The sequence below is a fragment of the Dreissena polymorpha genome, chromosome 7 (genome assembly GCF_020536995.1).
Source record: "Dreissena polymorpha isolate Duluth1 chromosome 7, UMN_Dpol_1.0, whole genome shotgun sequence".
Taxonomy (NCBI): domain Eukaryota; kingdom Metazoa; phylum Mollusca; class Bivalvia; order Myida; family Dreissenidae; genus Dreissena; species Dreissena polymorpha.
This window is the reverse complement of record NC_068361.1, coordinates 47,188,226-47,206,061: the sequence shown is the minus strand read 5'-3', so window position 1 is coordinate 47,206,061 and position 17,836 is coordinate 47,188,226. Positions and strand designations below refer to the sequence as shown.

General features: G+C 36.7%; 2 protein-coding genes across 2 annotated transcripts in view; one reads left to right on the top strand and one right to left on the bottom strand.

The window, feature by feature from the left end:
* The window catches only part of LOC127838009 (ribonuclease 3-like), a 521,860-nt gene that overhangs the window by 396,465 nt on the left and 107,559 nt on the right, over positions 1-17,836 (bottom strand). The gene's annotated exons all lie outside the window — the stretch shown is intronic.
* Positions 1,806-17,519, top strand: LOC127839688 (complement C2-like). The gene is made up of 16 exons (XM_052368072.1): positions 1,806-1,971; positions 2,816-3,013; positions 3,674-3,755; positions 4,941-5,035; positions 6,182-6,277; positions 6,919-7,065; positions 10,581-10,702; positions 11,633-11,711; positions 11,900-12,013; positions 13,255-13,410; positions 14,040-14,104; positions 14,560-14,709; positions 15,009-15,222; positions 15,911-16,145; positions 16,330-16,416; positions 16,722-17,519. The coding sequence occupies exons 1-16, from the start codon at positions 1,908-1,910 to the stop codon at positions 17,041-17,043; spliced, it is 2,226 nt and encodes a 741-aa protein (XP_052224032.1). The 5' UTR covers positions 1,806-1,907; the 3' UTR covers positions 17,044-17,519.

Sequence of the window (17,836 nt, the reverse complement as noted above, 5' to 3'; positions counted from 1 at the left end):
GTATTAGCTCTTTAGAGTGATAAACCTTTTGAGTAACAAGTTATTGCCAGTGAAATTCAAGTGCACACTTAATGAATGGCAATTATTTCTTATTTATTTATTTTTTGTTTTTTTTTACAAATCAGGCTAACTGCTTTGATGTTCATCCATAGTTTTTAAAATTAAAAAAGACTCAAAAATGAAGAATTACTTTGCTTTATGAAACTAAATCATTTTCTTAAATCGTGACAACATCGAGGCAGCAACACCCGAATTAAACTACACGAGAAACCTAGCGACTCCCTTTGTTGACACTTTTGTAAACGAAATGGACACCAAATTCAGTGATTTGCAGACTAAGGCAGCCATGGGATTGAAGTTTATAACTGAACAAATGTGCTCCTCTCCTATCAGTGCTAGTGACCTTGAATGGTTCAATGATGATCTCCCTTCCCCTCAGTCCCTCCATGAGTTGCACTTTATATGGCAGGCTAGGTGGAAAGGTGTACCCAACCCACCTACTACCCTTCAGGGCTCTGTTGCACATTGTGATTCCCAGCTGTACCTCATCATTTACACTGTTTTGTCCATATCATGTGTGTTCCTTGTCACATCATGCGAGTGTGAAAGGAGTATCAGTGCCCAAGGACTTGTTAAGACAAAACTAAGATCATCAATGGGTCAGGACAGGTTGTCCGCTGTGTGCCTGCTTTCCATTCATAGGGACATGGACATAAACATTTTAATGTTGTACCTAAGTTGACCTAGTAGGATATCCAACAAGGTTAAATAAGAGGTCCACCCATCTAACTCTGTTAAAAAAGTTATGGATAAAGATCATGTCTCCCACCACTTTAGTGGTTTGAGAGACATTTGATTTACCCCTGTGTGTCTGTCTGTCCGTGTGTCTGTCACACTTGATGTGTGAACTCAAGTTCTTATTTGTTTTACATGCACTTTTATCATGAAAATGCTGATTAGATAGCAGAAAATCGCATCATTTCAAGGTGCCATTTAAAAAAAAATTCTACGACGGAAGGGGACACCCCTCCCGCACCCACCCCTGTTGAGCCCCCCCTCTTAGAATTTTCTGGATACGCCTCTGTTTATGGACTTATTATATATGAAAACGAAATGTTCAAAATTAATATAGTTTCGGCATAATACTTAACATTAAGTGGTATAAACCTTTGTAGAATTTCGTATTTTGTTCAATCAATACAATATTTGTATATAGCTTCTTATTAGTTTGGCCCAGATATAAAGGCATAAGTTAACAATATAAGCATCTTTAAATACCCAAAGATCGGAATATTGAAAACAAATTATCTGTTCACATGATGACGGTAATTATGATAAACAATGAACATTGGCATGCAACAAATGATATGTTACAAATAATTAGAACGAAGTTAAATTCTGCCAACTTATATCTCCCACAGTCGATAAGAAAACATTGTATTTGAGCGGAGATGGGTTTCCGACCATGAAGAGGTCCTGCGCCTTTTTAAGTCCTAATTGTCAACAATCCAAACACGAACTTAGCGAACGAGTTATTGGAACACGCTTTCGGAAAAACGCACTTTAAGTGTCTAACCAATTGGCAAAAAAGGACAAAGTCAAGACCACTTAAATGCAGAACGGGAATTAAAGAATAGATCTTCTCTGAAGGCCAGAAAGAGCTATCCGGTTTCTGTGCCTATGAGATGATAGTGCACTCTCGCTTTCATGCGATGGGATATATATATATATATTGCGAAACACTAAGTTTTTTCTTGTTAAAGTTTTAAGGACCTCAAGAAGTACCAAGAATTCCGTCAGTGGCGAAAATATCAACAACTTATTTGCGACAGGAAATTTCGTCTTAAAATGCTTTGCTGCGACGTCCGCTGAAATCATTAGGCAGTTAGACGAGCAAGAGAGAAAACATGAATTGCCATGTTTTCGTTGTTTGTCTTGTTTTGGGATGGATTTGCTACTGTTCAGGAGAATGTAAGTTAATTTGCAATTTTCGACGTCACATAAACATGATTTAAACATGAGCGGTTAACATAAATATATAATCTACAATGTATATAACATTTTATACAACATTTTATCAAGCAAATTACAAACATCCTGGACGAGTGTAATAAACTATTTTAAGAAGTCGATGTAATTACAATTATTGTAACAATCTATATTAACCACACCCGTCTATAGCAAAAACAAACTTAGTTTATGTTACCTTTTGCACAATTTTTGGGCTATTTAATTTTTCAAAGGTAAAAGACAACAAATAGTGGCGCACATGCATGCAATGCTGTTGTATAAAGGTCGGATATGACGAAAGAATTTTCGTAGTAGTTTATTACATTGCAAACAAGGTAAACCATTTGATAGGGAAAACATCTAATCATATTCTGAAACGTTAAAAGCGCATGTCGACATAATTCTCCTTAAATATAGATATTGATCAAAGGAATAAAAAAAAATCTTGTATACATGTATATAGAAACAGTTTTATATTGATACAATGGTCAAGGAAAAATGTACACAAGTTCAATTTATTTATTCATGCCTATTTGGGAATTCCAACGCATGCATTCACAACTTTCATGTTTCTATGAGAATTTTACTATGCTATCCCGTGTTCGAAAGTGCGCATGCGTATAGCAGTAATTAATGTACATTTCATTTACAAACGAATAAACTACTTCTTTAACTGTGTCCTTACTCTTACCCGGGGGGTAACTTTTTATTAATATAAAAAAAATATTTATTGAGTTGAATGAATCTAATGCTGCTTTGTTCACGATAATCAGCAATCGGTGTATTCGTGCTTCTTTTTTATCAGCCAAATACGGCTGCCCCCTTCCCAAACAGCCGATGTTTGGGGCATTCAAGTTCAATGACCGCCGAAAGACCCTGGAATACGTTTGCGACCAAGACTTCACACTGATGCCCCCAGTTAGCCGATGGGATACTGGTCGGCAATGCGGCGATGACAAGAAATGGACGGGGAAAGATCACGATTGTGTCCTGGATTACAGAGGTAATTCGTTGCATCCATATTTACTAGTAGGCTAGTTTTGAAAGTATTAAATTAATTTCACTGGTCGTGATGTAAGAAAGTATGTATTATTGTTGCAGCAAATCAAACCAATGAGTTGTGTAACAGTCAAATACTTGCGGCAGCATCCGATCAACTTTTGTGGTAGAGCATGAATCGTGAATGAATTATGGTATCAACAAATGAATTATTGTATGAATTATTGGATTATGGTATCAATAAACGATACTCCTCTTGAAGAAGTTAAGGAATACTTGTATGAAAAAATGAACGTTTGTCGGAGTTCATTAAAAATGTAACAAAGCGAATTTGTGTAGGAGTTCATGGAAAATGGTAGCAACACATCAGTCAAAATACATTTATCAATCAACATAAGTTTGTGCTATAAGCGTCTGAAACCTAAAACAAGAAAAGTACTGTTGCTAAACTATCAGAACATGTACAAGTAATCTGAGTTCCCCTAATGTTTGACTAATCATAATAGTGTTAAGGTATACGTAAAGAAAATATTCAAATGAAACATTTTTGCCCACAATCATGTTCATCTGAATCCAAATAAAATGTGTGTGTATATAACTGAACCCATTGCTTTCCATATGATTAATCAGTGGCTTCATAATCACATGCTTTATTCGATTTCAGTCCAACGTCAGTGTCCAAGATTGTATCCTCCCACCAATGGGAGCGTGTATGTCTCCGGATACCAGAAGGGCGACAAGGCGAGGTGAATGATAAAATGAAATGAATTGCGCAATAAGTTGTAGTTTAATCTATCAAGTTACCGTGTCTGTAAACACAATGCCATGCACCGAACATGAGCAAAAGAAAAAGACAATTCATGTGATATTATTGGTACTTTTTAAGCATTCTAAAATTAAAATATTATTTTAGGGATGATTGCTAAACTGGTACCTGTAAACAATTTCTTTGAGTGCATAACGAGAAATCTATGCACATGTATATATTGCGGGTAGCGGTGGTCTTCAATCATATTTCATATATCAGTCAGCGAAGCAGATCAGGTTGACATTCTTTATAGAGCTGAAATGAATAGCTTGTTGACTCTGATGTTTTTGTACCATTTAATAAGTGTGCTTGTTGAGTCCACTTCAAGGCTCCTCTAACGAGGTTGTAGAGCTTACGGTATAAAAATACTTGCTCTTAAAAGTTGTTTCCTGTTTTAATCGGAAAAATATGTTGAAGTGTTACATTTACTGCAGCACGCCTGTACTTTTTGCTGTTAAATGTAAGGCGATTGGATGCCTACCAATTAAATTATTAATAACATTTTACATTATTATATGCACATATTAATTCAGAGGTTTAAGAAAACAAGTTATTTAGTATCATCGAAGAAGACAGTGCAGTGTAATTTTCTTCTCGTTATTCAGTTTCTAAAACGGTATTTAGTTAGTATGTTATGAAATAGACTTAAAACCACATATTTATATAAAGTATTATAAATTTCCTCTTTTAACGATTGCTTTCTGAATGGAAAATCACAATAAAAATAATTCTACACGACAAGATTTTCGGACAACACTAGTACATAATTGTTTTACGGAGAATTCTTGAAAAAGTATTTTGAATGGACGCATACAAAGATGTCAAATGCGTTTGTTGGACAATCGCATCAGAGGCTGGGTTTCGAAATCGCCTAGCCAAAAGAGGAACTGTGGCTGGCGTTTTAGCTTATCGCAATGAGTTTGCGGTTTAACTATTGAGCTAGGCACTTGTTACTTTGCTTGATACTCCCGCTACTGTTGATGAGGTGGAATGTCATGCGGATATTTCGTTAATCCCTCCGGAAGCCACAGAGATAAAGCGTATTTTAGTAAAAAAATGAAAACATACAGTTTGAAAGATAAGCTTTTATGAAGATGTCGGACCTTTTGTTGTATAATTGCAGGTACTCGTGTGATATTGGCTACGCACTTGAGGGTCAAGAGGAGATAGTATGCCTCGAATACCAGGCGTGGAGTGGATTGGCGCCCATTTGCAGAAGTAAGAGTGGAGATATCCGTGCAATTAGAAATTATGAAAGTACGGTTATTTACTAAATAGTAAAATGTGCTCGTATATGGGAAAACGAAAATCAAGATATGTACGTCAGACTGAATATTTTGTTTTGCATTTCTGGTCCGTTTAATACAATGTATATCTATAATCGGAACGAAATCTTAGTAAATAGCTTTATTTAGTACAAATCGTTTCTATAAATAGTAACAAATTTACGGTCGTTATTCGTATATGGCGGGAAAATATGATCATATCGGCATATTTATTCTTACCTGGAAACAATCGCATCACATTGCTTGAAGTGAGTAAATGGCGTTCACATTAAGTCTAAGCCAACGGTGATACATGAAATTAAGCCACACATCAATTTATAAAAAAAAAATGTTTAAGCTAGACTGTCTAAAATGTAAGCCAACAGTTCGGATGTGGTGTTTAAACCACAACGTCCGCATTGTTGTCTCAAATCAAGAGAGAATTTATTAACCCATTTATGCCTAGCGTCTAGAAAAAAGGCCTTGGCAAACAGCGTAGACCCTGATGAGACGCCGCATGATGCGGCGTCTCATCAGGGTCTGCGCTGTTTGCTTAAAGGAATTTCTATAAGAAATATTCTAAATATAGAAATAAATAAAATATAGACACCCCTAATTTTGGAAATAAATTGATCCAATTTAAAAGGATGGGAGAGTCCACTAGGCATAAATGGGTTAAACTGGTTTGTTTCGTCACACGAGATACGACATAATTTGTATAATAAATAGAGTGAAAATAAAAGTACGGAGAACTGGCGCGGTAATGAAATTAAGCGAAGGAACTAAATAAGATGATATGTAATATAAATGATAACACATGACAGAGCTTGGCCGGACGTCTGTAATCATCCCTAACCGCATCATGACCCTTGGGCCAAAAGCCCTCGGACCGTTATGTCGGCAGCAGGCCGATTATAGACATCCGGCTTAACTCTGTCGTGTCTTATGTTTAAGTCTTAAATTTAATGAAATCAATGTTGAAAAGGACCGGAACGTTTTTTTAAGATACTATACGCAGGTTTTCATAAATATAGTGTCCATTGCACTGTCCACGCATGTTGGTCTCCCTTTTTATCTTTAGTTTGTTGTTTTTTTTAAGGTTACAGAAACGCAGCTGATATTGCGATTTCAATGAAGGAGAAGTTTATCGACCGCTTTGCCGGGATGTCTGCTACGTCAGACTCGGGCGCCCAAGGTCAGTCAGTATTCTACGTTAATTACATGTCTTAAGAATCTGGCATGAGTTTCCATTTAAAACCATATGCTATTAAAAGGGACCTTTTCCCAGATTTTGGCATGGATTGAAGTTTGTCATTTAATGCTTTATATTGATAAATGTAAACATAAGATCTAAAAACCTCCAGTAAAAAAAAACAAGAATAAAATTACAAAGAAAAAAAGTAACCGTCGTCTGAGCTCGAACCACTGACCCCTGGAGTAAAAGTCTAATGCACTCGGCCATCCGTGCTCATGCAATGAGTGATATATATATTTATACTTTATATGTGAAATCATCGTATCCCAAAATATAACGACGACAACATAACTCTCCAAACTATTCAATCGTTTCGCGTTGCAATGCTTTATAATTTTCAGGTTTTTAAATCGTCACAAGATGCATATAATGGATATTTTAGAGCATGGAAAATGTTCAGTATTACTGTTTCCTCAGAAATGTTAACTGCAACGAAAATTGGTGAATCTGAAACCGATTTTTTAATTTGGTCAATTTACCAAAACGTGAAAAGGACCTTTTAAATACCTAAAGGTGTTCTTAAAAACTATTTTACTAACAAATAAGACTACCGGATAGATATCTAGGATTACTCGTTGCAGCGCGATTAAGTGTGGGCAAGAGAGGACTTGACGTCGTAATACTCATGGACACGTCAGCGAGCATTGGTCCTGTGTCTCTGGAACTGGCCAAAAACTTCACGAAAGTAATTGTCAAGATCTTTGGAGTTTCAGCTAGTGCTGACGGAGGTAGGAATTTATTGTATTTTTCCGTTCAAATTCGGACCCCAACACAAGTACAAATACACAAATGTAGTGTACACATTGATTCCGCATTCTTTGTTGATACAATGTTTACCTTATCATTTCATTTAAAAAGACAACTGAATCCGCAACAACATAAAGTGTGGTGTCAGGTCGTAGACATGCATTGATAAAACAACACATTTTACATGACACTCTGTGATTTGCAAAAGATGAAGAACAAAATGCTGTCGAAGAAATATCCCATACAACACCCCAAAAAGTAGTTCGATTTGGAATACTGTATAGCATATTTGAATGTAGTTCTTATAATATTTGTCAGAACATGCTAGATAATTAAACAAAATCCATTACTTTTTTATATGAAAATGACCAAATCTTAGTTCGGTGCGGGACAAAGTTCATAATCCAAGAACATGAAATTGGTGTACATTGGAGAATACCGACGAAAACGAAAACATTTTTTATTTATTCTGAATACTTCCAATCTATGAGACTTATGTATATAGACAAAGAAAGACATCAAGTGTGGGTTTTTCCTCAACAAACCATGGGTGGAACCTAGTGTTGTACACATACATGTAGATCTGGAAGTCGAATGAAGTGATCAGTGTAGTTCGAATGTTATTGGACTGTGCAGCACTATCAATCAAATCATTACCACGATCTTTAAATATAAGTTTACAGAATGTGTGAACAGAACTTGATAAGTATATATTGCCCTATATATAAATTTAGAAGGCCGACAGTACACCATGACCCGCACAAAGACCAGTAAGCCCAAGGCCAGTGTTATAGCAGACGCTGACAGGATTCTCATGAGTGCCGTAGTCCTAAATAGGTGCACTGATTACTTCAGCGACCTCTATAACTATCCGCTTCAACCAAACTCCAGTCTCCTGCAGAACGATCCCAGACCAGAAGAGGACGACGAAAGTCCATCCATACTTAAGGCATAGCCATAACGGCAACATAAATAAAGGTCAGGGAGGAGAAGACGTAGTAAAAAGATTTGACCTAGTTTCTGGTCATCCTGTACATAATAAAGGCAACCTCAAGCTGTGCGAGAATTAACACACCACCAGCCTCGTCAATCGTCACAGCAAAGTTATACGCATCTTCCTTAATCGATTGAAAAAGATAGGTCGATGAACAGCTAACAGAAGAGCAGGTCGAATTTAGAGCTGGCCGGAGCACTGTTAAACAGATCTTCAACTGCAGAGTCATCACTGAGAACCACCTACAACATCAACGTGACCTCTTCCGCAACTTCATCGACTTAAAAAAAAAGTTTTCGACTTTGTGTGGCATTTTGGCCAGTGGCATGTTATTAGATTATTCAACATTGAACACGGGCTTTTGCAAGTCATCCACGAACTCTACAAAAACGCCAGCACTGCTCAATTAACAGAAGGGGAACTTACGCAGGACATTATTGGGCGTCGATCGGAGATGTCTGCCCCATCCGTCCTCTTTAACCCTTTACGTGAACAGATAATGCATGAAACTCAACCACACCTCAATCTCCATCGGTGGAAGACCCATCTTCAACTTGACATTCGCTAATGACATTATGATTTGCACCAGCAGTGAACTTTAAGATCTCACCAACAGACTTTATGGAAGAGCAGGAGTATACGTGATGGAGGGTAGCACGGAGAAGTTAAAGACCATGGTAAACAGCACGGCCAACAGCAGTGTAGACATCACCATGAACTGCGAGAAGCGGAAAGAAGTGACCTGCGTAAAGTACTTGAGAGCAACCCTGTCCAAGGATGGTACCAGTACCGCTGAGGTCCGTATAAGCATTGCCATTGCGACCACAGCGATCGCCAGATTAAGCATGCTGTGGTCAAGCAGCTCCATCAGCTTTCCCACCAATTACAGGTTCTATAAGTCCCTCGTAGTATCAAACCTAGTCTACGTCTGCGAGACATGGATGCTTCACGCTGACACACAACGCAAGATAAGGACTTTGATGACAAGTATCTCCGAAGACTGCTCCGCATCTCCTACATGGAGCACAATACCAGCGATTACTTTCGGAACACGACTGCAACACCTGTTGGCCCACAAGAGCCCCTACTGGCGACCATCAAACGATGGAAGCTGATTTGGTTTAGACACGTCACCAGGCACGATCTATTGTGCAGGACTGTGCTTCAGCCCACGCTAGATAGAGGTCGCTGTCGAGGCCGTCAGACAATGTGAAAGAGTGTACATCACTACCTTTGGATGAATTCTTCTCAGCAGACCACAACAGACCTAACTGGCGGAGAATTTCTGTATCGTCGTCCCTCATTGCCCCCAACGTCGAGACCGGTAAAGGAAACGATAACAATAAAAATAATTTCAATAGATTTTAAAAACCAGGAGTCAAGGACCCCTGGACTCTTTCTGATAAAAAAAGTGGTGTTCTCGCAGTTTGGATTAAAGCGTTGACGATTGATAATACAGTCGAAAAGAAACAGTCGTGTTTATATCAATGAGTTTGTTGTGTTTACAAAGCAATTAATCATATGTGTTTTCGCAGTTTCTATTTTATTTTTTATTACGATCCATAATTCCAAGGTACTGATATAAACGCATATGCATGTGCTGCAAATTGCCCAGTTTGTGCGCACGCACTCCGTAGACGGTGACATGTTAATCGGAAGAGGTGATATAAATTATGATAAACGACGCATGGGGGTATTCCCTCGATGTATAGACCGAGTTTCTAATACTGGGGAATGATTCTCAATTAGGAGTATAACAGGATTTATTACCACAGAACTCGAGATGTTAACTGACTGACGCGCGGTTCAAATTTTCGATGTGTCGAATTGACGATGATGATGAATATGATGATCATGATGAATATGAATATGATGATGATGATGATGATGATGATCATCATCATCATCACACTGTTAATTCACCCAATGATTAGTCGTTCCGATGATTGTTATAAATGCAATCGGACTTTCTTCATCGTGTATTAACTCGTACGCCAAGCCGGTGGTTATTACCGCAAACAAATTCTTTGCCGCAAATTCATTCCTAAATATTCCGAGATTTACCAATCTAGGTTTTTGAAGATTCGCAATTAAGAAAATCATTTCACACTGACGACGGGGATACGTTGGTATAGCCGAAATGCAACTTCTAGTGTATATCGTTGCGATTGCTGATGATATTTTAACGTAGATCTATACACAAATTCAATATGCTTCCTAGTTAATGGAACATGTCCCAAACTGGTTAAAAAGCTAGAACACTACCTACATCGTAAACTAAAATAAGTATTGGTATTTAAATAACTAAACTTATGAGACAATCGTTACTTGTTTACAATATGTACCGGTAAACGTGAATTAATGAATGCAGGTTTGCACTTAGATTTCTTTCTTTGCTTGAACTGCATTGTTATCTTCCTCAATGGTGAGGAAAAATAATAACCGCGTTCCGCACAATTGTTTACACTATCATATGCATGTGTGTTTATTGTTGTTTCACAGGAGGCAATGGGACCAGGTTTGCCTTCATAACGTTCGATCAAAAGCCTACCATTGTGTTCAATTTGAATGATCCAACTGTGAGAAGTGTTGATGCGGTAATAAAAAAGATAGACGAAATAAAGGTATGATGCGCGTTGGGGTCATAAACGATAGACAAAATAAAGGTGTGATGCGCTTTAGGTTCATACAAAGTGATTGTAATAGTATTGTCAGTGTTCAATCCCAGGGTCAAAGTAAGTGCAACTTTGAAAGCAGACAGGTTTTATATATTTAAAATCGGATTGGGTATTGATGCCAACATCAAGTGCAAAGAAGTATTCATATCAATAAATGTTCTTAACATAATCATTATCAGTCCGTGTTACTTTGCGGACGAAATTTATATACATGTAATAATATATTCAGTAACTTTGTAGTATCGTATAATTAAAACAGAATTATGTTATTAAACACGAATTGCAGCAACAAATGCAAATGCTACTATAGTATAAGTTCAGCTGCACCAGCAGGAGAGACACCTTATTGTTACCTCACTACCGGAAGGTGACGGGGGGGGGGGGAAGGGGCTAGATTGGTGTCTCTCTGTCCGTCCCACATAAGGTTGTGTGACGGTCTATCTGTTCCGAAACTGTGCGGACTGTAACTTCCTTATGAATGGAAGGATTTTGAAATAAAATACCACGCTTATTAACCTACATGAGACGTTGTGGAGCGCTACAGTGATGTGGCTACTTTCAAGAACAAGTTGGAACTTTGACATCAAATATGTAGAAGACTTTATAGCACAATAAGGCCTGTGCATTGGCATTAACCTAACAACTTTCGAATGTGTATAATCGGTGTCAAACTAACAACAAAACACAAAATGCATGTCACTATGTGTTCACGATATGAAGTTCGCCCTATCCTTATTTAAAATTTACAATTCCTATCGTTTTAATCGATAACGTTTCGAGTCAGCAATTATACTTGCCAAATATGAAACTGTCTTTATATAATCATGAACTAAAATGCACTCTTATACGGACACCAGCTAAACAAATGTTTTCCAGAATACGGGTGGTGGGACAAATCTTGTGTTGGCCATAGACGAGGCGTACTCAAAAGTATATATGGCATTACTACTAAATAGTAAGTTTTATTGTAAGCTCAACGCTCGTAACTGAATTATTGTAGTAAACAGTGACATTTGTAATACTTTGATATTTGAAAATGTTTTCAAGAAACTAGTCATTTGATAAAACCGGATTCTTACTGTTAGGCAAAAAGACGGTCAGACTATAACAATTACCTTCTGGTTTGTTTGCACTTACTCGTAGATGTCCAAAGGGGAGGTGCGGACACAAATCGAGCCGTTTTTATTTTGACCGATGCAGAAGAGACTGTAAAGCACGATCCAAAAAGGTTACAGACAAGAACAAAATGGTTAAAAGGTTAGTATAAGCATGGCACTACTACAACATAAACTTAAGGTGAATATGCCGTGACCGCTTCAATATACAGCGTGTGAGAACATGTTCATAGCTATGAATATTGATAAGCGAACCATAAGGGCCTATGTGACGTCAGAATAATATTCCAATTAATCAGGAAAACCGTTTCTAGAAAATATAACGTTTATGTAATCAAAACGGACGGTCCTACATGAAGTTGTTTTATACGTATTCCACTGGATTCAGCACACATTTTAGGCTTTTGTATGTGTGCACATCGCCTTTTTAAAACCTTTCTTCAACATGCCTGATTCAAATTCAAGACCACTAACGTACTATTCTCTAAATGCACGGTCATGTCTCTTTTTCTAAATTTTAACAAAACTAACAAGTTGAATAACTCCGAGAATACATGAGGTATGATCAGTTTAATAGGTATACATATTGAGCTATACGTGTACCATCTGTCATTCCGTTCCACTGTTCATCCGTTCGTCAGCAAAAAACAAACAACATGAAATAACTTAAAAAGTACATTATATATCATCACGAACTATGGTTTTAAAAACATTATAAGGATTATAAATTACTATAAAACGATCATGTCTAATGGGTGTTACTATTATTAAAGTAACGCACAAACTTAGAAACTGCATCATAATAATGCATACTTGATGGTTAACACATAAACGCATTAATACTTGAAAAGATTTTTTTGTTTCATTGAAAACGTCTGGAAGATGTTAAACGAAATATTGATACTTCTCTAACAAATGGAAATTGCTTTGGATCATGAAACTCTACATTTTAAGAGATTAAGGACAATATTATGGTTATTCACCGTTTCAACGTTATGGGACTCCTGTATTGCTTGCTATTTTAACGTAGCATTGTTAATAATGGCCATTCGCTGTTCTTACCAGACACCAACTAATTGTCTATCAGTACAAAACAATTATCGTTGTAACTACTCACTCATAATGCAAAACATTAAGAATCTGAAAAACGTTTGTGAATTATAGTCTTCAATTCAATTCCACAAATATGTACCAAATAAAATAATTGAAGTTCCGTTATGTATCAAATCAAAGAATTGAAGTTCCGCATTAATCATATTTACCGGTCAATAAACATCACTTTCTCGTTCTGTTGCGTGCTGGTTTTATTCACGCATAACACATGTTTAATGACCGATAAACGAAACATCGAAAATTAGTTTGGGAGTGATTTTTATATTACAGAGGAATTTGAAATATTTGCTCTTGGTGTTGGCCGGAACATCGACCGCCAGACCTTGCGCATCATTGCAAGCGAGCCTCCTCATGAGCACGTGTTCTTTATCGACGACTTCAAAGACTTGCAGAAGATTGGTGACACCATCGCTGAGAGAAATCTTGGTGGGTTACCTTCTTTGAGTATACATCACTATGTTTGCCACATGGAGAAAACACTTTTTAAACTGCCGGTGTATATGATACGTTTTATGCCAACTGCACTTGTTGAACAATACAGACAAGCCCCGGGTTATTAAATATTGTATCATCTTGAAAATTATCTCCATAAAGCCCTAAAAATGAAACCTCAAAAATACTTATGATGTGTTCTCTAAGGTTATTTAGAGTTAATATTTGCAGAAAGGGTTTTTACACCCATTACGAACCAACGCCAGTGTCAATTAATTATCTATTTTAAATCGAATAGCATTTACTGCACTTCATCCAAGTAATTTAACCGACACTTAAAAACCTTAAGAAAAATTTAAGATTGTCGGTACAAGACAAATAAGATATGTGCTGTAATTTGAACACCCTACTGACTACAACGGACGGTTCTCTGCAACGGTACGAATTTAGGAGTTACGAGTTAATTTGTACGCACACATTTTATACGTAGTGACGTCTGCGGGTGATAAAAAGACAGTTGACGTGTTCGGATTATCAAATCATGCATAATGTTTGTGAAAATTAAAAAATGAATTGTTTCATTATATGGTTTGTCTATCATGTGAACACGCTTGGAACTTCAGATTTCGGAGAGTGCGGCAAGCCTGGGAAAGCAAACGTACAGCAAGATACTGGAGAAGCCGTTAAAGTAAACAGCATAAGAACAATAGAATACAAATCTTTTAATAACAATTCATAAAGCTTTTGTTGTAAAAAGGTTACAGTTTATAGAAACTACACCCAATTGAAATCGGTGAAATAATAATGTGCTTGTAGTTTCACTAGCGTTGATGTTCTGTATGCATAACCAGTCATGAATCTATAATTTTAAGCTGTGTGTATATGAATGTGTACAAGATACCAATTGTTGACATAAATAAATGTGTGTAAGTAAAAACAATTTTTGGTTATAAACTTGAAAGCTCATTTTAGTTACTGCCAAAGTTCTATGTTTTGATATTTACTCGATGGAAAGCAGTTTCATATTAAACAGTAATTTACAACTTTTTATCGGCCTGATTTATCAGTTAGTGTGTTGTCATTTGTGAATAAATGATCTGGTATAAACTTGAAAATAATGAAAATGTGTAAACATTTTTGAAGGGAGCTTGGCCTTGGATAGGCTGGATAGGCGCGCGGGGAAAGTTGTGCGGAGGTGCGTTGCTATGCGACCAGTTCTTCATTACTGCGGCCAGATGCGTGTCAGAGGTCAACAAAACATCAAATGAGACGGTGTCTTACCCAGGCCATGAGGTATTGTCAACTTATGACGCATACAAAGTGTAGTAACAAACTATAACGTTTACTAAGATGATAACGTTGTTGAACGAACTAATTTCTCAAAACAATGTTTTGTGCAAACATATTACAATGTTGCCTTTATTGGTGTATTGCTTATTTTGTGGTCACAACTGCATTTAAAGGTTAGAGTAATTTGAATTTCCTTATCCATGCAAACACATGTAAAATAATTATATAATAATATTTGATTGTTATTTCGTTCAAAAAGATTATTTTATGTCCTTCCAAAGCTTAATAGTGTCTTTTTAAAGATCAGCGTTAGTCTCGGAATTATCAAACTGTTTGACCAAGACAACGAAGAGCAAATGACGTATCCTGTCAAGGTTATTCTACACCCGACCTATACCGGTATTCCGGACCAGTATGGCATCCGAAACAACGACGTCGCCATCTTGGACTTGGGTGAAATCAACAAGACCAGACCATCTCTGAACTCGTTTATCAAACCTATTTGCTTTCCTTACCGTAAATACACGTTTTTTTATTATTATCGGCACTATAATAACACTCTTTGGGTTTTAGCTTTCGTCTAGCCCATTAATCATACTATTAATACAAAAAATGAGTGTTTCGACCTTTTTCAGAAAAAAACTGTTGTTATGAATGTTATGGTTAAATTTGTGCGAACATTCAACAAAATGTATGTTTCATGAGAGAACTGCAATAAAAAATATGTAAATTGCAAACACTTTAAAATTGAGTCTGTATTTGTAATCAGACCACGGGTTCACGAAATGCGATTAAACTACGTTTATCATAACTATAATAATCATAATATAGTCTATCAGCGAGACAATAGAACTCCAATATTTCTGCAAAAATTAAACAATAACATTCATTTATGACAGTATTTGGTTGTAAGATATGAGATGTGATAATTTTTGGTATCACGAATTTAAATGTACGGATCCATGATTTTCCTAGAGAAGTTTAAAATCCTCTCCTGACATTGTTCAACTGAATAAAAGCCATTCATAACAAAATACATAACGTCATTCTTATAAAAATAACAAATCAAATTCACGTCAGTTTTGGTATAAAACCGTTTCATCCCCATAGCATGTCCTCAACCGCTATTAGGGATAATATTGGGTTGAGACGAAAACCGTTTACCAACCATAGACCCTCTTAATTTTTCCTTACTGTATTGCAGGTAGGCTGCTCAACTTCTCCGCCAGTCTCCTGAAGGACCTTAAGGGCCTTGAGCATAACGACGCCAAGGGATTCACAGCCGGATGGGGACTAATGCCAGAGCAGCACAGACAATTACCATCGAATGCTCTCAATCAAAACAGACGCAGTATCCAATCAGATCGCGTATGCGGATTAATGTATCCCGGTTTAGACACGGAAAGGGTCTTCTGCGTTGGAAACATAAAACCAGAACCGTACGTTGTGGTTATAGTTGATTTGCATTTTTATCTGTTCGTGCTTACTCTGTGGACAGAAAGCTAATTCTTACTGATTCAAACTGCAACACCTATAAAAGCTAAGCAATCGTGCACAACACATATTCGAAAATCAAATATTTGGTAATAGTGAAAACAACATTTTATGTCAATGTGCTTATAGAGCAGAATGCCGAGGGGATGTAGGTGGAGTATACATGGCTGAACTTTCAAACCAGTGGCGATACGCTGCACTGGGTATCAACCTCAGGTAGGTAACAATACCATTCTTAGCAAAACAACTACACATGTAACTGAATACTGAACTCGTGTCTCTTAAAGATCACGTTGAGCTTATTGCACTTTGCAAAAAACAAAGGACAACACATAAAAAATCCTGTTTCTGCATTGCTGATGCAGATGAAGTTTCACTGTGTGTACATTTGAACTTGTGCTCTAATAAGGTTTCTCTCCACCGGGTGCCGTTGACATTTTACAATGTTTATTTCTGAACGGTTATTAGAAGAGAATGTTAACTACTAGCGAACATCAAATAGTATATTTATTTTGCTTCAGGTCATATGATTGTTCGAAGGAACGACACTTCAGCGTGTTCCTGAATCTTCACCACCCTGACATTACTGGATGGATGGAAACTGTGCTTGGCCGTTGTAACAGATTGGAGTCTGTGGAAGAAGAAGAGAAAGAGGCAGAGAAAGAAAGGAAAGAATTAGCAAGACTGGCTGCTGAGAAAGAAGCAAAAGAAAAAGAAGAGAGAAAGAATGTGCAGACAACAATTCTTCCAACATCAGAGAAAGTAGCACCTGGAGAAACGGTGGCACCAATCGATGCAGAGGCCGGAGAGGAACCAGTGGGAAATAATGCAGGAGTCAACTAAGTGAAGCTTGAAGTTACTGAGCAGCCGATACCGCCGGAAATAACGACGAGAAACCCAAGAAAGAAAAAAAAACGTAACGACGAGAAATCAAGAAATCAAAAACAAAAAAAACGTAGGCTAAGGCAATAATGTGACATTCGTAACACAATGACGTATTCCTTTTGTCTTACGACATTGTAGAAAAGTAAACCAAAAACTTTAACGCCAAACTCTCTATGTGTATGCGTTATCAACGTTCACTAGAATCCGCTTTTGCATAGCTGCAATTAAGTTTTTTTATAGCTTTTTACTAAACGCATTTTAAACGACGTCTATTGTTGTGTTAATTCAATTTGGTGGATATAATTATAATAACTACGAAATTATATAAGTCCAATATGTTTGAAACTTTCACATTTTGTCATGTATTGTTCGTCCCTTACCTATGTTTCTTGAACAATGTTTAGAATTTGCTTTAATACAATGGTATAAATAGAGATTATGTAAAGTTTTATTTATGTGGTATTTTACAGTTTCTAAAGAGTTAAAAACTACAGAAAGATAATAATACATGATTTTGCAGGAATTCAAGAGTGTATATTTTGTATATTAAGCGATCGCATGACTGAGCAAGAGCTTTCATTGTTCACCAGAAGTCAAATTAATCGGTTAAAAGATTTAAATATAAATGAATTTGCTAATAAAATTTAAGATATATACGTTTAACTAATGAATAATTCGAATGCTTTCACAATTTAACAGACGTCAATAGCTAAACGTCATTAAAACAGTGATTATAAAAGTTGTAAAGACG